Raw genomic sequence first — 21289 nt, 5'->3', positions numbered from 1 at the left:
TATTCGGGAATGTCCCGATTACATATATTTTTTTTTTGCGTCCATGTGCAAGTTACTTGATTTTGAGTATGTGCTGATACCGATACGTTGTAATTTATGATAATTAACTGATGGAGTTTGCTTTCTACCTGGTGATACTAACAGTTCAGTTCATACACAGTGAGACAACGACACATTCAACTGAGTCTCATTACTGAAACATCTTAGTTCCCATCATCCCTTCTTCATCCATGAACATTCTATAGATTGTACCTCTAGTCTTAATAAGCTGATGGGTTTGTAAACTTTAGGTTGATATCTTTTCACACAGCAAAAAAAAAAAAAAAAAAAAGAGAGTCAAAATTCAAGCGTATCAAGAAACATCAATACAACTTTCTTGAACGGATGTTTATCAGTATTATTCTTATCAATTATTATACATTATTCTTGCAGTTGGCCATTGTAAAGAATTTTGCGATTCGATTTGATTTGCATTCTTTAGGTTGTGATTTGATTCAATATTGATTGAAGTGCTCCGATATTGATACTGTAAGAAGTAAAAATCCACAAAGAGGACAGCATTTTGACAATTTTGAAATATTTATCCCACCATTTAAACATATGAGTCATGCCACTTTTCTTCTTCTTTTTTTTTTTTTTTTTTGCTATAAAACATCTGAAAATGAAACTTTGCACATAATTTGTGCACATGGAGTATGCACAAATAAGTTGCGTAAGTACATGCATAAGTGCTCCTCTAGCTTGGAATGACTTTAGCATGGATGATATGTGCCCCCGACTGGTTTTGGTTCTCTCAGGTGTGGAGATTGGATGGCAGTATTAACCATGAAGCAGTGTGATGAACATAACAAAGACTAGCCTTAGACAACAATGACATTGATCCAGCATTTTGGCTCTGTTCTTCTCTTCTTGGTATAATGTATGGTTATTCATTGAAATAGGGAAACCGTTTTTTTTAAAGATTTGGGTTTTACCCATCCCATGTATTGTAATACAAAAACTAAACTCCTTTACAGCCACAGCTAGATCCCAAATGGAAAGACACCAAACAGTGGAATGAAAAGATCCATTAAACAAACAAAGCTCCATTATTCGGATACCTTTCACAATAGAAATACAAAAACTTGCAAACTGTATCCAATTTGGACCTATGGAAAAAAGACGGATATAACAGAGACTGAGAATGATAATTAATGACCTTGTATTTGAACCCTCTCTGACCTATTGCCTTGCAAGCTGATGTCAAATGATCTCCGGGCAACATGATGTAAAAGACAGATATGTATCTTCCATTGGTAATTAAGAAAATCAACCTACTTATTGACATGATATGAGTACTGGTATTCTGACATCCAGACTCTTAATTTAGGCACCAAGACCAAACCCAAGTCAAGCAGAACTAGTGGTACAAGCCTGCTGTCTGTGCTGTCATTTCAGCTTCTGTCCTCACTATTTACATGTCAACAGCTATGCCTCCAGGGTATGTCTCTCTGTTCAAGGCTACTCCGATGTTGCCTTACACCCCACAATTACTGTGAAGATGATGGCGTTTACATGCATGTTGTCGCCCTATCGGCCCTTAATTTGGTCTTTGGCCTATTTTCCAGGACAGAAAATATAGGTCAATCTTGATGCTTTTGTGAATGTCTTAGATCATTTATCACTGGAAATCCTGCCATTTGTTTACAGACAGACAGGTCTGCGTGACCAAACGATATGCACATTTACAAACATGTCAGTCATTGGACGATCTCAGTTTACCGTTGGAAATGAAACGTGGTTATTAATTGACTGATTTTTTTACCAAGAAACGGCAATCGCTGTTTATGTCTCCCAGTTGTGCTCTGTAATTCGCAGGATATTAATTAGCTGGGTGTGATTCTTTAAAATGATCAGTACAAATGTGCGTAATGTGCCTGAAGTTTTGGCTGTATGCTCATACATTCCCTAACTGTTCTCTATTAACATCTCCAACTGTAAGTTATACTCCAATAAAACATTGCGACTGACACCGTAACGTTTTGGGATGGGGCGGGATTCATTTCTTTGGGAGAGGGATCGGATGAGAGTGAAAATCCACTCCCGTGTCACCCTGTAACGCACACCGTCACTGACGGCACACATCATCAGTGACCTAGAAGCTAAATAGAATAACCATGAAAATCTCAAGTCAGAATTAAATGTCTGCACGCCCTTGTGCAAAATAGAGCACCCAATAAAATAATTGTACAACCACCTTTGAGTTAAGTTTTCAAGCGTCTGTCTATGGATTAAGCAGTCTTTGCCGATTCTGTTTTCAATCGCAATAAAGAAAACAAGTCTGTTTGATTGAATTAATCAGACCTCAAATGTCAAAATGAATATCCAGCAATCAAATATAAAATAACATTGCTTATAGATTAGATCGGATAGTTAATGCATGGACAATAGTTCAGGTTTCTATTTTGTGCAATACACTTGTTGTACAGATGACTTCTCTTGCACACTATTTTGCTATTTCCTATGCCTATTATTGCTGCTGAAACAATGCAAATGAATCCAATGTGGGTCTAACTAAGGTTATCTTTTATTATAGATATTTATTATATATATTATTATATTACTGTAATACTGAATGGCGAGGGTCAACTGTACAGTAAATAAACAAGTTGTTAAAAAGATTGGTCCATCATCTGATTGGATTGGTTATCTTTTTTTTATTTAATTTTTTTAACTCGCTGATTGCTGATCGCCTCCAAAATCCTGATCATGTAAAGTTTCTTAAAAACCGTACATTTTGTACGTACTCGCAATTAACTTGATGAGCGAGGGATGTCAAGATGGATGCGCAGTGGCAGATTATTGCTGTGTTTAGAGGGCCGAGTCGCTTCATGGAAAGATCAAATGCAGAGAATTTTCTGGTTCTTGCCATTATTATCATTATATTTGACCTATTGTCACATTTGTCAGACAGAGGCAAAGAGAGAAGCCTTCTTGAGAGATATGCTGAAGGTCCTTGAGATATGTCATTGTACAACCTCAGCAGCATTTGATAGATGTTCCGTAAATCTTTTCCTCACAGGGTGTAGTTTGATTTACTGCAAGTTAATTTTGATATTACATGTTTGTATTGCGCATCAGCATTTTGCCCACCAGTCCTGCAGAACTTTGAGATTGCATTTTCCACTCTGTGCTTTTAACGGGTACAGATGTTTTGTCTTCCCTGTGGAAAGACTGGCTGACTGACTTAAAGTTGGAATGCCTGACTGAGAGCTGTCTTTCTGTCAGCCTTTGCATGTGAACTTCAAATCACAGCTCAGCAGCAGCGTGCATGTAGCCGCCAAAGGCAAGGCTTTTCACTGTCATCAGCACCATGCTGCTGCCTCTGGGTGCTGTGCCATATGACATTAACAGAGATCGATCCTCTCCACACCTCAAGGAGCTGCCATGCGACACACAGTGTTTTCTGTGATGCCGCAACCCACCACCTCAAAGAGTAAAAAGAAACTCTCCCCTAAGCATCCGCTGCTGTCTGACAATCACCGGATCACCGGCTTTCCTTAAGTTTATATGCATCCAAAAACTTCGTTTTGTCACACTTCCTCAAATCAAGATTTCTATCGTTCTGTCAAACCCGAGACTGCACCAGCGACCCCCAACCCTCTAAAAGGGAATCCGACAAGGAATCACTGCCTGGTCATCGCTTCATCAACTGAAATTAGAGCGCAATTTCTCTGGAAACTAACCACCCTATAATACGTCTGTATTATATATACAATGTACACATGTATTCCAATGAACATTTATCATCTCTTTTCATAGAACATAACATTTGTCTGAAGAACCTAGTGATTTGCTGCATCAGAGTTAACTGGACCATCTCTTCTCTCAGATGCAGGATTAATTCTGTAACTTGGTATTCGTGGTGGACAATAAATATTGTCCTCGATATTATCGTCAAAGTTGCTTGTGCAATTTCAAAAACTGACCCGTTCAGGTCCATTGATTGGCTGCAAAGTAGGAGGAAGTGATGAAATCCTCATTTGTGGGAATCAGCATGCATGGACGGCAAAGGAAGAGGAAGTGATAAGTCTTCATTATGCGAATCAGCGGGCAGGATTCAATTACGTGACTCAGCCGAGGGAACACAACTTTAGTTTCAAGTATGGAGGAGTCTCCCGTCTCAGTGAGTAATTTAATAGGCGTAGTCTACGTTCCTAGCCTGGAACTGATTCACGGTTTGACAACACTGACGTCGGTCAAAATACCATTCATTGTAAGATGTGCTGAAAAGTGGTCGCTGGGAAGAGCAATTCTTTGAACCTTCTGTCCCACCACAAACCAACACATGAAACCTGGAGGACTGTCCACAAATGACATATTCCAGGGTGATACATGTTGCACAAATCACCAAATATCAAATAAAAGATTTTTTTTTTTTCATTTTGATTGCTGTAGTAGTTGTTGTTGAAAATGTGATATCTGTCATTATGGAGTAATAGGAGACATTTAAGTGTCATAAACATTCACAAAAAACAACAAAAACACCCAATATAGCCTGGACATAGTTAGATTTTCTTCTTTGTTAAATATTGCCGCAGAATATCGTTGTACAATGTTTTGCAGAAGATGTACAAAGCAATTTAAAATATAAACAAGAGCTTTCGTTCAGAAATGCCGTCCATCCATAATTGTCCTGTGAAAGCAAGTCCAGATTTACAGTCTTGTTTTGTAGATTATCGTAATTGATTTTTTTTTTTTTTTTTTAATATCGAGGTTTTTTTACTGTTATTTTTTTCAGCCCATCTCACCTTCACCTACTTGTCACTCGATTTTCTAGGTGCGTCACGTGGTAATTAATTACAGAATGATTTGCATTTTGGTTTGGCTCTTTCCCGTCAATATTTGTTTTTAAAACAGCATGACATGAGAGTAGCCGGGTTTACACGGAGCCGTGCATTATTAGAATGAATCCGAATGACCACACGGGATGAAAATGCTCAATATAAACACATCAGTCGGAATAAAAAGGCCGAATCCGAATGGAATTTCACTCAGATTGATTATGAGCAATATTCCTCTTGCCAATCCGAACGAGCATCATATAAACAGTTCAATCGGAATTACCAAGCATACTCTGTGTTGATGTAAATGCGCAGTGACGTTGTCATACATGCACTTTAAAATGGCAATGTCTTACCAGAGCTTGTCTGTGATGGGAGAACTTACTTACTTTACTGTTGAATTTACTCGTAACTTGTTTTTGTCAAGATGTTGCTTGAATAAAAGTGTTAAAACAGTTACATGAAATCCACTCATCACACCGCTGTAACACGACTGATCTGATTAACGTAATGGAGTATATAAATGGCAGATTGGAATAGATCACGTCACATGTAAACATGGGAGCAGAGATTTTCATTCAGAATGATTTCAATTGGAATAACAAAAAAGACTCCATGTAAACCCAGCCAGTACTTTGCTTGCCTTGTCCAATATCTTAGCATACTGTAACTGTAATCATGTAAAAGCCTGTACACACATTTTTTTCCACTATAAATCTTTAAATGAGTTGTCTGGATTTGTGATAATAAACCTTTTAAGTTCAGTAATCAAGTTCATTGTATTTATTATGTTAGGACTAGAATTCAAATTTTCATCCTTTTTTCAAAAACAGAATTTAATTTCAAATTGACGAGCACAAAAATTGCTGGTCTGGTCCATATGTCAGAAATCGAATGTGTATTCCAAAGTAAAAGCAGATGTTTCCAAACGTCTTATTTTGATAAAACGCAAAGATAACACTGATCAACAGCAAATTTTAATTAGAGACGGGTTCATGTGTCCCTAAACATATTTTTGACACAGATTTCAAAAATGTCTTAGCGTCTTTGCTTATTTTATTGCACGTGAGGTTTTGCAGATTTTCAGGTGGTTGGTTTTAATTTTGACTCATAAAAGCTTGCGTAATACAGATTTTACTGCGTGTTGTAATTAGGTCTGACATTTCAGAAAAAAAATCCAGCTGTTGCTCAACCTAACCTTTAATTCATAAATATTACAAAATATCTTGCTGTGTTACATGATGTGATGTGCTAGAGAAAAAATGAGGGCAAATTTGGAATCAGCGCAAAAACAATTATCCATAAAGGTTTAATTACATACCCTGAAAATTTTGTAATCAGTTTGCTTTCATAGAGGACAACAAAAATCAAATGATATTTATTGATGAGAGGCTGAAATAGCAATGACTTGGACATTTTTTAAGTTAAACAAGATATTGAAAAAATGATTAAGAGCTTTTATAAAAATAGATGTATTGATCGTATTGAACTAATTGATAACCGATTACCGGTAGTTGTCGAGTAATTGATAAATTGTTGCACCTCCACTGGCAACATTTGAAAGCAGTGAGACATTCAAGCAGATTATTAGATTAGATTCAAGACAAGATGCGCATACATTTTTTTTAATTAATGATGTGATTAATTACTCACATCCTAAGTTTTGATTGTGTGCCACAACAAGACCGCACACAGGATTTTCCGGATAATTCCACCCGGGCAGTTGACGTCTTTGGTCTAAATTGTTCAAATATGATTTTCAGTACTTTACTTTTCTGTGCCGTTCTTCTCTGTGGTTGTTCTGATGTAGTCAGCGACCGCCTTGTGTCTTACAATTTTGCTGAGTGTGTTTTTCTGCCGTTATACTTTGGCTGCGTAAGGGGCTTGCCATGGATAGCTGACTCGTGTAGCTTTAATGTCTGTGATGTTAGCTCTTGAGATGGTGAAACAACTTAGTCCTCAGGCTGTCTTTATTCTCACCTTTTTCCTACAAGGCTCGCAGATTATGGTCTCGTGTCCATGCAAAATCCAAGCTCTCCCTCCCTCTGCGTGTGGAAGGTCCACACCTGATAACTGAACATAAAACTGGCAAAAACAAGGCTTGTGCCTGTTTTTTTTTTTCCACTTTATTTTTAGTTGTATTATTTATTTATTTTGTTTTATAAAAATGTGAAATATATATATGTATTTTTATCTTTCATCATTTATGGATTGGTCATCATTAACTCATTCACTGCCAGACATTTTCAGACCCTCTTTTACCGTAATGTTTGAAAAAAATTAAAAAAAAAAAAAAAAAAATTCCTGGGATTGAATGGCTGAACTGTGAAAAGACAATTAAATTTGTCAATGGCAGCGAATGAGTTAACCTGCAGCGATGCTTTCATCGCCATCTGTACTCCAATGCTCCGTTTGGGCGTCTGAGTTCTACACCAGACTTTTTCAAGGTTCATAGATTTTATATAGTAGCAAAAATGTTGCGTTGAGAGACGCTGCTTACGTCCTCTTTAGCCAGCCAAACAAATGCTGAGTGCTTTGTGTTGGAGATGCAGTCATGCAGAGCGTAATGTTGACGTAATGTTGGACCAGTATGGAATCTGACTGGAAATATCAGCGCTGATTTGTGGTGATACATAGAGGCTGTCACAAAGGTTGCGTCCATATGCTATGCCACTCATTCGTGAAGCTGTGAAATTGGGTTGCATCCCAACTAGCCTGGAGACAGTATCGCTTTCACTTCTCTCTTTCCATCTCGGTCTGTGCATCGCTCCGCTCCACCCCCTCCCTCTCTCCTTTTCTCAGCTCGTCCTACTGAAGCATTTTTCTCACATCGCTGGGAAAATGAAACAACTAATGTGGCATTATTAGGGTCACATCATCTCAATGCAGCTCCGTCTTTCGTCTTCTTCCAGTGAGACTGAGGCTGAGGCGGTTGTTTATCTTTTCAGATGTACATGAAGAAGTGGATTAGAAAATCCCCCTGGCCATGATCTTGTGTATGTGAAGCTTGCCAGTTGTTGATTTTTTTTTTCTTTCTCCATCTGGAAAAGAAACCCTTAGAAGTTATTTCCCCCCCCCCTTTTTGTTGGTTAGAGTTTTAAATTGTTAAGAAAATGTACACGTTCTCATCTATTTTAAGGCGTGGTTTAGATCGGTTTGGAAATATGATTGTTAATGTTCGGCATTCACTGCTTTCAAGTTGATTCAAATGACCAGTTTGAAAAGTAGCTATAGTTCATTTTAAGTCCAATTGAATGAGGGTTGTTTACAACGTACTTACTTAAGCTCCTCATTTGTAATTTACCTAGTGTGACCAATCAGTTCTTCGTAAACATAAGGACCATATCATCTCGACTAGAAACCTCTGCTGACTAAATCAGCATGAAATGTAATGCCATTTGCCGCGTGCAGGCCCGGTTGATTGGTAAAACCCCCGCCCCCCCCCCCAAAAATGTTGTAAATGTCCGAGTGTGTTTTCTTTCGGCTGGCCTTTTGGAAGATGCCGGTTAATCTGCTTACTCCTTCAACTGCAAGCGGAGGAGTTGGGCCTCCTCCCAGCCAGAATAAGTCTACTGATCCAGAAGTAAAGCGATGACCACCACAGTTATTCCTTCCTTTAGGTTGCACCACCCCCTGATCTTCTTTAGCCACCTTCTGAGGGGAGAAAGCTCCTTCTTCTGACAATGGACATTTTTTGCCATATGTTGGCTTGACATCTTCATCAGGTTCACAGCAGGGTACCTTAGTTAACTTTCACTCCACTGCCTGATGGGATTTTCTCCCTCTGTTTCCCCAATCGGCCCAGGCTCAAAGTCTAGACAGCCTCTAGCGCAGGGTCCCTCCAGTCCTATGTCCACAATGGCCGTATTGTGGATGCTTACTAGCGGCAGCTTCCTCCTGTTACAGCGTTCTGGCTGCTGCTAAAACAATGCTTTTGTACGGGGCCATACGAATGAGGCCTAATCCACTACACACTGTGAAATAAGTCTCTCTCACAGATGAGAGAGCAAGCAAGAAAAACGGAGTGAATGAAATCACCGCCAAGGAGGTTAGAGTGCAGCAGTTTAACCCCTGGCCAAGAAAAAGGGAGGCGATCGGGCAAAGGGAGCGAGAGAAAGGAGGAGCAAGAAGAGGCAGGCGCTCCATCCCTTCATCTGTGGAGCACGGATGGAGGAGAGAGGCTGCCGGTGGCTTTCACAGTCTCACAGTCAGAAGAGCTGGTGTTCACCATATGGGATTTGGCCTCCCTTAACAAACAGGCCCCCTATTCACACACACACACACACATATATTCAATCGTTTGTGGAATGAGGTGAAAAAAGTTTTTTTTTTTTTTTTTTTTTATGCCTACAGAGCAATGGATGGCCATAAGGGCTCCGAGTCTGTGTTTGATTCCCACAGTATAGGGAATTATAAACTAGAGGCTTTCATCTTTACGTGTATTCATGCTGGATTTGGGGTTAGGTCTTTTTCTTATTTTCGACTGAACCCTAAATTCAGGCCATTGAGCAGATGAGATGATCCTGCGGACACACTGCGAGTGCGGTTCACATTTATCAGTTTTTCCCAGCATGCACAGCACATTTTGATGTAACCTCAAATCAACTTGAGACTTACTTTTAGGGTTTTTTTTTTTTTTTTTTTTTTTTTGGACAAAATGGCTTACAGTTAAATACTTCATATGCAGTCCTGTTGGGCAGTGTGAGCTTTCTGACACATGGCATCTTGTGCCAACTTTTTCTTCCAGCCAGCAGCATTAGGAATGCCATTCTCTGCCAATAGCTCCTTTTTTTTTATCTTGCTTGGAAATCCCAAGAAGCGAAAATGTATGCCAAGATGAAGATGCCAGCACTTTTCATTTTTAGCCTACTTGGACGTGCCAATACGCATAGAATTATGAAGACAATTGTCATAACAGGATAAAAAAACAACATATTTTTCACTTCTTCATGCAGATATAACACATAAAATATAAGATCATTTATTCAGTTCCACCTGAGTGAGCAGAAATGAGGCAGTGTAACTGTCATCTGAGAATGGCCGAGGTTCACCTACGATACGTACGCAGTTCATCTTTCCTTTCACATTTTCTTTGGCCTCCTACGTCTTCCCTGATGCCCTGCACTCCGTTCCCAACACCCTTCACCTATTAACCCTCCTCTCGCCTCGCTCACTTTCCACCGCTGACTTTTAAAGACATGTGTCTCAGGAATAGCCAAAGCATTGATTTTTTTTTTTTTTCTTTCTTTTTTTTTTCTTCCCTTCTCCCAGCTTCCCCACCACCGCCTCCTCCAAGTAAATGTGCCATTGCTCAGGGGCTGCTTACACGTTGCCCACATGCTGACTGTTGGAGGTCAGCCATGCTTGAAGGCCCCAGGGATCAATGGACATGCTACCTAACAGTAAATAATTTGCCATGAGCTTGCTGTCTCACTGTAAACATGCATGTGGCTGTTTACATGGACACACGTGCACATGGCAGGGTCCAATGGGCACGCCTCGCTATGTTCTTGGGTGTGAATGTTGGAATTCGCTTCTGGATAGGTGATTTCAATTCAATTCACACCCAACAGGTCTGTTTAGGTTGTTTTTTTCCCCAGGTCACATTACCTGCCAGCAATATCACAACCAACTGACTTTTTTGATTTTTTTTTTTTTTTCCAGCTGCTCTTAAAGAAGAAGTCAACCCCAAAATGTTCTTTACAATAATATGTTCTTTGCAGCCTTACAAGTCTAAACATGGCATGATATTGTTTGTAGAATATGAGTTAAGTCGCGAAATCCACCCGTTTTTAGCCATTTCAGTAAGCGGCCATTTTGCCACTTGCTCTTGACCGAAAATGACACCACAGTTGCTCAGGGCTCAGGTAACGACCAATCATGGCTCAGCTTCAGAAAACAGGTGAGCCGTGATTGGTTGTTTATTGTCATTTACAGTCGACAGAAAGCGACAAAATGGCCGCCCCCTGAGATGGCTAAAAATGTGTGGATTTTGCTGCTCAGCTCATATTCCACAACTGCGATATTAATTAGAATGTCGTGTTTAGACTAGTGGTGGCGCATAGAACATATTATTGTAAAAGAACATTTTTGGGGTTGGCTTCTGCTTTAATGACAATAATTGACAATAAAACAAGCATATTTGGGGAGTCTTAGCACTCCATCTGTGATTTTCTGCTTTGTCTTTCTAACGCCACCACACAAACCCAAAACGTTGCGTTGTTTGATACAAAACTAAGCCATTGCTGTTCCATTGGGCAATATCTTTGTATCATAGGATTATTGTGTCGCTTTGTGACCTTTTAAAGTTGAGAAAATAAAAGAATCTGATCTTTTTCACCCGGTATCGATCAACTGAGAATTATGGTCCTGATTTACGATCATGTGATTGGATTGGGACTGTGTTTCTTTGCTGTAATGGCTAGAAGTTCCACTCCACTGTTAGAGACATAATAATGATTTCAACTGTTTATTGTCAGGCCCATTGGCAGTATCGCTACAGTAAATCGCAATTGTAGTCAACCTGTGACAGTACATGAACTTGTGCTTTTCAACAATAAATTACACATTTTTATTAGATTACTAGCAAATTATTCTCATATACTACAATACCCTTCCACTAAATTATGTTCCATATTTATGTGTGCGTGATAAAATATCGCACCTCCTTAATTATAGAGGCCCTCTTTTTATTTATTCAGTCAAGAATTCTGAATATGTGACACCATGAATTGTGTCATGTCGTGAGTGGTGCAATCAATTCAGATTTGAGTGTGTGGTTTGTGAGAAGGGGAGGATGAATTAACAGTTCCAGGATCTGTCATGGTGACATTTGTGTCCCCGGGCGGAGCAGCAGGGGTCCTTTTCACCCCTGTAACCTTCAACTTCCAGCCTTAACCCCCTTCAGGCCCCCTCTTGCGCCCTCTACACGCCCAGCAAGAGAGTGAGAGAATAATGCGGGGCGAACAAGCGGTGGGGGCTACAGCAGAAAGGAAGGTTAGGAATTGGGAAACAATGAATGCGTTTACACGCAGCCAATAAACCTTTTAAAACCCGAATATTGGCAGTATTTGGGTTTTTAAAAGCCATGTAAACGCACGCAACAAGCCGCAATATGCCCTTATTCGGGTTTTTCAAAATTGTGAATATCATGCCTGGGTTACTCCCTTTCCAACCCAAATATGTGTGCATTTCGGAATATTCGAATGCATGGGACATTCTGCGCATGCTCAACCGCAAGGTATCGCCGTTTCAATCGGGTTATTTAAATGTGGGGGATAACTCAAGTCAGGTAAATGGATTATTCCGAATTGGAATTTTGACCTTAACCGGAATATTGACTGCATGTAAACGTACTCATTAAGGAGGACCAGAAATGTGGGATCTGTATGAAAGCAGTAAAGATGTGGAAAATAAATTGTTTTTCTGCCAATTTACATTTACTTAGATGAGTCATATTCATCATCGTATGGGGTTGCTGTCATTTGTTTAAGGACACATACAGTAGTTTGTGGTATAATTGTGGTCTAAAGTAATCATAGGCAATTGACAAATGAATGGGGGGTGTCAGTTATTCACGGAAATTTGCCACAGTATTTTCAATTCGGTGTCAGCCCTTTGGGAGAAGTCCCTTCCTCGCTTCTCATCCCGTAAATCAGCGTAAAGTAGTCCTACCTGTGCCATCGCTGGGGTCTCTTTTTTTTCTCTGTTGCTGTTTTCAAGATGGGGCGCATGAAATCATCCAATAGGATTATGTAAGGAATGATGGATTCTGCTCCGTCCTGTCATCTATACGCCCATTGTATTGCCCCACTTTTGTACTCTCTCTCACGCAGCCATGAGTATTGTTTTATGACCTCATTCCTGAAGCTAATATTTTCTATGAGAATGTTAAGAAACATCCTGCTCTCCTCTGTTGAATATATAAAGTAGTTAAAACAGTTAGACGTCTCTTTGAAGGTCCAGAACTTTTAAATTGGTAAGCTGGCGCGTATAGAGAGTGAGACTATATTTACGGCTCACAGCTTGGATGTTGCCATGTGTGAATTTGTCTTTTCAAACCTGGGCTGCTGGTGCCAAAGTCATATGGTGACCCAGGCGCCGTGGAAGCCATGTTTAGCAGAGACCTTTGTGTTCAGGGATGACTGCTTCCTTTCAGTCACTTTGGCTTTAGTTAAACATAGCTTTGAGCTTTGGTTTGGATGCAGAATTTACCTACATTAGGACAGATGCAAGCTTAATGCATACGGATATTATGAGGACCGCAGGCTGTTGAAAATGACTTAACTTCATTTTAGGCACACATTTTTGTCATGCAGTACGTGCTAGTCTTGTTTGCTGTAGTATTACATTTGAAGTGTGGATGTCTTCAAAACACATTTTATAATTCAAGATAATTAATACTTGTTGATTAGTCTGTTAATGTATTTTAGATTAATCAAACATCAGAGTTTTCATAGCTTGTTAAAAAGAATGTCAAATGACAAACAAATAGCCAATTCTGTCTGATCAGTGGCCAGACATCGCCTCACTTTTCCAGCTAATAGCTCATGATGACTGCAATTGACCAAAATCCAATTAATCAAAAGGTGTTTTATCATTGCTAAGCAGTTTTCTTAAAAAACAACAACCAACCAAAAAAAAACAAAACAATACCGAACAAAAACATTTGTGATTGTACAATAATATTGCCGCTAATCAGAAGTGTGCCATTTTAGCATTAATTAGAGTAGGCCTGTGATGATAGGGTTGTTTTTAAACGTTATCATAGCTATACTGAGAATCTATATTTGCATATTTACAACTCATACAGCCTCAACACATTCTGTCTTTCACGATGTTCTGCTGCTCGGTGTGAGTAAAAGGTGTGCTTGTGTGTGTGTGTGTGTGTGTGTGTGTGTGCGCGTGCGTGCGCGTGTATGTGTGTGTACAGACGCAGCAGCCACCCCTTGCCCCCACCCATCTCATTAATATGTATATATTCTGAGGCAGCGAGCAAAGACGGTGTGTTTCTCACCCGCTGATTAATGCTGTCTGTCAATTACCTCTAGATCCAACCGTGCTGTGGAGCTTCCCCCAGGACTACACCGACCAGGTTGGAACACACTTAGCTTTTTCATTCTCTCTCTCTCTCTCTCTCTCTCTCTCTCGCTCTCTCTTTATCACTTTCTCTTTTGCTCTCTCTCTCTCTCTCTCTCTCTCTCTCTCTCTCTCTCTCTCTCTCTCTCACACACACTCTCTTGCCCTCTTGCTCTCTCCATACCTCTTGCTCTAAGTCTCTCTCTCCCCTCTTTCCTATCCTCCTTCCTTTTCTAATGCTCTCACTCATCCTGCTTTCCTGTGGAACCCCCCCCACATCACCACTTCTCTCCTCTTCCTCATCATCACTGCTTTTGCTCTCTCTCCTCATCTCACTCTCTCCTTCCGACTCTCTCTCATTGCATGTCTGTTGCTGGTAATGAAAAGCAGTGAGCGGTTCTTCAACAACCAAGGAATCACTAATTATCATGCAACCGTGACAGGAATGCACACTTACGTTTTCAGATTCTCACTTTCATTGTTTTGCTATGTCTGCTACATTTTTCATGACTACGGCTTTATTAGGTTAATATTTGGGCCCGAACGATTAATCGCCGGCCAATTAAATCATCCAATTATGGATCTTACACCAGCTAAACTAATCGGCCAAATTGCAGATGTTTGCCGATTGTATTTAATTTTCTGTCCTCTAACATTTAACACTGGCCTCATTTTTTTAACTTACACTTAAATATATACTATAACCTTGTTTCCTTCATTATATACAGTATTAAGAATTTAATTGATAAGGTCAGTCTCTACACATGCCTTTCAACATAATATCAATCTTAATTTTTGCTTAGGTGAGCAATGCAAGGAATTTACATGGATATCATTATTTTACACACAACCTAAAGTCACATTTTGTTTAAAAAAATAATGAAAAATGTGCAACATTAACATAGTGCAACATAAATTAACCTATTAAGGCCTAAAGCGCCTGGCTCAACATCTCCCCAAAGCTTATGGCTATGACTATAGAATCACCCTCTAAAACCTGAAGTTTTCCCAGAAATTCAAGACCTACAAAATAATTGATATCTCAGCCCCTGTAGCAAATAGAAACATAATTCCAAAAGAATTTGAGAGCTTAGACATGTGGCTTTCATCGACAAACATATATCTTAACCATATATCACAATCGACTGGTTCCACTAGTTCCAAGTCCACAAGCGTGTTGTCTATCTCACTGCCGTCACTTATTTCAGAGCTCCCGCGATCGTCTGCGTCCGCCGTTATTGCTCGAAAAAATTCTGGGACATCCTCCGAGGGCTCACGACATCGTCACGTGTATATTCTGATGCATTTCATTGGCTAAGAGACCAAGAGAATTGGATAAAAAAATAGAAAATGACATATAGGCTCTGGTAGAAACGCAGTTATGCGCTCCTGGCCAACCCAAACACATTTTTTTCAAGAATATGTTTTCAGCAGACCCACTAGTTGAAAAACGGCATTCTGATTAATATTGCGTTTGTGGAATATGAGTTCCACCCCTTTTTAGCCATCTCCGGGGGCAGCCATTTTGTAACTTGTGTCAACTGAAAATGACATCACAAGTGCTCAGGTAACTACCATTCACGGCTCAGCTTCAGAAAACAGGTCAGCCGTAATTGTTCGTGTGACAAAAGTGACAAAATGGCCGCCCCCACAGATGGCTTAAAACACAGTATTTATCAGAATGTCTTGTTTCAACTAGTGGGCTTGTATAGAACACATTCTTGAAAAAATATGTTTGGGTTGACTTCCCCCTTTAAGTCATGCGGACCTCCGCAACTTCTCTAAGTAGCTTTACGTCCACCGTGCAACACGGCTGACCCTGATTTAGAATGGACCATCACAAAAAAATGACAGTTGATGACTCTCACCCTCAAACTGACCATTTTGCATTTTGCTTAATGAGGACATCTTAAGGCCTAGATAGACCAAAACAACATTGGTCAACAGTGACAGACGCGTATCCCCTGTGGCGTCCGGCCGGCTGTCGGCACGTCACGCTGAAAAAACACCGCAATGACAGACAGCGATGCTGACCATTAAAGGACCTTCTGCGCATGCATAAGATGTAATACCCTTCCATACCATCGGCGGCGGTAGTCACCATTTCTCATGGTTAGAAAACTCCAACCGGAAAGATGTTGGCCGGGGGCTGATTATAACAACGTAAACAAGGCATTCGGCTCTATTCTTCGCTCACGATGAACTCCCACGCGAAGTAAACCGTCACGTTCTTGACACGGTATTGTGAAATACTTTGTCAACCCTCGCTCTTGTACTTGTAAGAAGATTAAGGCAACAAAGGCTGCCAAAACTAGCCACTGTTTATCCGCATTTGTCACGTCTCGTTGGTGCTCCATCAGTACAATTCCAAATGAAATTTCAAGTGCGACTTGGTGCAAAAGTTTGAATGCAAGTTTGAAACATGAAGCCTGTGCCTCAGTGACAGCAAACATTGGGTTGTAATATATACCCTACATAAAGGTCTGTTCCTCTTGACTTGGCTCCTAATGGAATATCAATCAAAGGTGTAATTAAGCATTACCATGATATTGTAGGCAAAAGGATTGGATCAACATTTTCATAAGACTTGTCCAGGAGGGCTGATGTGCCGATTGGGTACACTAGGCTGAATCAGCATATTCCCAATAGAAAAGCAGTTGAAACCAAGAAAGACAGAAACCATCGCAGTGATAGTTTGAGTCTTGACATGTGTCCAGACCTCATCCCCTTTTTCGACATGTCTCTTTTACTTAGCCCCCACCCACCACAACCTTACTTTTCTTTCATTCTGTTGTTGACCAGATCGTTTGTGTGGATAAGATGGCCCTTAAGATGGCTAGTTAGCGTGCTGTGTACAGAGGGATTAGCCCTTTCCCCTGTATACATAAAAGCTGTATTCACTGGCCTCATTACCAGGATTAAGGCTCTTTTCCTTCCTTTGTGAGGCTGGAGGCTGGAGTCCTCTGTAGCCAGACTCGGTTTCTTTCTGTGGCCCGTGCTGGCCAGCATATGGCAGCAGCAGCCAACAGTCTCTGCAGAGGAGCTCAGAGCAAGGCCTCCTTTTGTTTCGGCCGTTATTGTTGCTCAGCGCAATGACATTTGTAGGCCGTAGGATCGGGGTGGAGGGGTTAGTCTACCCCAGGGGAGAGGGAAGAGATGGAGAAAGGGATGGAGAGCGATGGTAGGAGGGGGCGAGGCAAAGACATGCGGACAGACAGGAGTGTGGATTATGGAAATATGGATTGATTTTTTTTCTGCTCTGTAGTAGAATAGAAAGCTCAAAGGAGAACAGACTGCAGGCTGGCTGGCACTCTGGGGTGTGCTGGGGAAACCTGACGTGAGAGGCACTTGCTCCCTCTTTCTCTTGCTAGCTGCCCTTTTTCTTTACCCCTCCTGCTCTCCTATTCGACCCTGAGCTCCTAAGTCTCTTGATGTCTTGGTCATCTGCAGATGCTACTTGGTTATAGAGAGAGAAATGGTGATGTGAAAAGGAAGGAAAGGTGTCCTAAAAATATATTTGAATTGGATTTGCAAGAGTTTTTTTTCCAAATGAAGCAGACAGATGGAAATCTGTCCACTCCCTCTCAGATGTCATCCCAAAGAAAGTTGTGGGGGAAAAAAAAAAATCTGCAGACTGAACATGCACTTGCAGTCAAAGAAACGCACACACAGGAAAGTTAATTGTATCTTACCAGTGTGGTGTGACTTCTAGGCCCATTTATCAGTGCAGAATAGAGAATAGTATGATTTAAAAGTTATTTTAAGAGCTGAGCTATGGTTGGCCGATATGGCTTTAAAATTTAATGATTTTTTTCCCGCCCGCTGCAATAGTCTGATTTGTAGATTTTAATACATTTTTTTCAAAGTGCCTCACTTTTAGTTTGTTGCAAAGGAGTGTCTTCACCTAAGAAGGATTTAACAATTCATAAATGAAGACGTTCTTATTATTCTGATAGGACATGATCGTGATGCTGTGTTTTTGATCATATACAGTGAAACCTGAACCATGGTTCATGAACTTATAATCCTTTGCTTTTCAGTTCATTTTTTCAGTTGGTCGCACAGCATAGCAATTGGTTGCACAGTTTTTGGGGGAAAGTACGGCATGTCCATATTTGCTGATGTAAAGTTGTCTTAATAGGCATACCGTTGTTTCATATGATGTAGGAGTGGGTACGGAAAGTATTCAGACTCCTTGTAAATTTTCACTTGCTGTGTCATTGCAGCCATTTGCCAAAATCAATAAAGTTCATTTTATTTCTCATTAATGTACACTCAGCACCCCATCTGGACAGAAAAAAATCAGAAATGTAGAATTTTTTGCAAATTTATTAAAAAGAAAAATTGAAATGTGATATGGTCATAAGTATTCACACCCTTTGCAAAAAACCTTCACATTTAACTCACATGCTGTCCATTTCTTATGATCTTTCTTGAGACTTGAGATGGTTCTGCTTCTTTATCGGAGTCCAATTGTGTTTAATTAAACTGATTGGACTAGATCAGGAAAGGCACACACCTGTCTATATAAGCAGCTCACAGTGCATGTCAGAGCAAAGGAGAATCATGAGGTTGAAGGAACTGCCCAAGGAGATCAGAGACAGATATTGTGGCAAGTAGGGGTGGGCGATGCAGGCAAAAAAAAAAAATCTCGATATTTTTTTCAAAAAACTCGATAACAATAATTTGACGATATTCTACAAAAAATATTGTAAATCTGCACGTGCTTCACAGACCAATTGTGGATAGACAGCGTTTGTGAACAACATCTCTTTTAAATTACTAAATATAGCTTCTGCAAAACATAACGTGCCTTGCTATTATTATTCCCCGCTGGACAGTCCTCCATACTTGAAGCTCGGCTGCAGTGCAGACAGAGTCACGTGACCGGGTCCTGCCCACTGATTCGGCGAATGATTATCGCTTCCTCCTCCTCTGCCGTCAATACGCACTGATTTTTCATCATTTCCTCATACTTTGCAGCCGTCAACTGACTCAAGTCAGAGGCAGTATTAACACTCGATAATGTAAAATTACACATCGTGAAAGCAAGATTGACGATGATATCGATAACGATATATATCGCCCACCTCTAGTGGCAAGGCACAGATCTGGGCAAGGTTACAAAATAATTCTGCAGCACTCACGGTTCCTAAAAGCACAGTGGCCTCCATAATCCTCAAATGGAAGAAGTTTGGGAAGACCACAACTCTTCCTCGACCTGGCCGTTACATCCATCTATGACTGACTCTTAACGCATGTCAAGTTGTCTCCATCGCGTAACGTTCATATTAAATGCACAAGCTAGCAAATCAATAAAATAAACAGACGTACAGTATTTGGAAAGTTTCTACATTATTTCAGTTTTTATTTCTCCTCTTGAAAATATATGTATGTTTTTTAAATCAATTGAGTTGTTCAGATTATAGGTCACATTACTCTAATGTGCAAACATTTTTTTTTTATTATTTTTCTTGCTCTACTTTTTTAAATACCACAAAAATCTGGCATTTAAACAGGGTTGTGTGTAATTTTTCTATCCATTATACTGTGGTTTTAACATGACTAATGTCGGCTATGCATTAAAATCAGATGAATAAGGAAAACCAAATTGGACTACAGGCAGCAGATTGAGAACCATGTCTCCAACAACAACCCCAGGCAGGTGTGGCAGGGCGTCCAGCAGATCACTACCTTCAGGAGGCAGAGAAACACACCGGGAAACCTGATCCTTGCACTAGCTCAGGAGTTGAATACAGTTTTTGTGCGCTTCAGTGTCCCACCCCAGCCCAGTCACATCAAAATGCTCTTCATCGCCTGTAGCTCAGCCTTCAGCACCATCATCTATGACATCCTAGTCTGAAAACTGGCAGTAACTCCTCCCATGTGACTCACCTGCTACTGGATGAAGGACTTGCTAACCAACCGACCTCAGTCAGTCAAACTTGGTTCCTCCCACTCCTCTTCTCACTGAGCACTGGCTCTCCACATGGCTGTGTGTTAAGCAAAAATACTAGACACACTCCACACCACCGACTGCAGACCCACCCACTCCAAAAATACTTGTAGGCTGGACAAGTCATCTTATAGCAGTCCTTCTCAAATAGGTAGGTGGACCGCCCAGAGACACCATGGAAAAATATTTAACAGGGATGAAAGAAAGGTGCCGAGAGACTAAAAAAAATGTTAATAAAGTTATTCTATGTAATTTGATCTGTATTTCTTCCTTCTTTTGTTGTATTTGATGTTAAGAAGAATGCAGTTGTATGCAGAGGTTTACTTATAACAATTTTATAAACAAATAACATTTATAGTCGCAGCGAAGAGTTGGCAGAACAGAAAATGATTTAGAAGCACTAGCCTACAGGGATGAGATCCTGTACTCGTGCAAGTGGTGCTCAGTAAACAACCTGGCTCAGAACACCACAAATACAAAGGGGCTAATCTTGGATTTCAGGAGCCACAGAGCTAGTCTTTCTCTCCTCATCATCAATTGGGAGCCTTTGGAGGGAGTCCACACCTTCACCTTCCTGGGTACCATAATCTCTGATCTCTGACTTTTTGTGGTCTGGAAACACCTCGACTCTCATCTCAAATCAAGTCTAATTTATTTATATAGCCCTTAATCACAAGAAAGTCTCAAAGAGCTTCACATTACCATAGCTGACAACATATTAATGACATCCCCTGATCTCAGGAAAAACTAAAAAAAAAAAAACATCTGGGGAAAATGAGAAACCTTGAGAAGGGACCACAAATGGGGGAATCCCCGTTCCACAACCATCATGCTGCAATAGATGCCACGTGGGCAACATTTAACATATATTGTGATACTATACAATGTTGGTTGAAATAATGTGAAAGTCAATCAAATGAAGTGCTGCCGGAAGACGACTTAGGTGAAGTGGATCCCTGCCCACTTGCTGCTCTGGTCAAGAAGGCGCAGAAGCATCTGCACTTCCTGAGGGTGCTCAGGAAAAACGTCTGCTCGAAGCTGCTCGTGGCTTTCTTCTGCAGGATCATCAAGAGCATTCTGACGTAACTTCCTCACTGTGTGGTTCTCCAAATGCGCTGAGGTCGAACGGAAGAGGCTCTAGAGAGTGGTCAATACAGTTAGAGTATTGGTTGCCCCTTCCCTCCGTCGGACATCTTCACATCCCAATGGGTCAGAAGAGCTTGAGCAATCACAGATGATTAGAACCTGCCTGCCTACCCCCCCTTTTACCTGCTGTTCTCTGACAGCCGCTACCAGTCCATTAGCACAGGAACAAACAGACTCAGAGAGCTGAACAGGAAAATTCACAACAGGTGTTCAATTCATTCACCAATTCATTTCTTGGTTCTATTAGAATGGGTATTCAAACAGTCATCTCCTTCATGCTGGTCAC

General features: G+C 40.5%; 1 protein-coding gene across 2 annotated transcripts in view; it reads left to right on the top strand.

The window, feature by feature from the left end:
* dennd1b (DENN/MADD domain containing 1B) overlaps positions 1-21289 on the top strand; it is a 120992-nt gene that overhangs the window by 11787 nt on the left and 87916 nt on the right. For both annotated transcript variants that reach the window (XM_086047133.1, XM_086047132.1), the window contains exon 3: positions 13874-13917. In XM_086047133.1, the coding sequence (XP_085903259.1) occupies positions 13874-13917 (44 nt within the window). The remainder of the gene's footprint in view (positions 1-13873; positions 13918-21289) is intronic.

This window comes from Filicampus tigris, chromosome 12 (assembly GCF_054856515.1).
Source record: "Filicampus tigris isolate MCC_2025a chromosome 12, RoL_Ftig_1.0, whole genome shotgun sequence".
Classification (NCBI taxonomy): domain Eukaryota; kingdom Metazoa; phylum Chordata; class Actinopteri; order Syngnathiformes; family Syngnathidae; genus Filicampus; species Filicampus tigris.
This window is presented reverse-complemented; position numbering and strand designations above follow the sequence as displayed.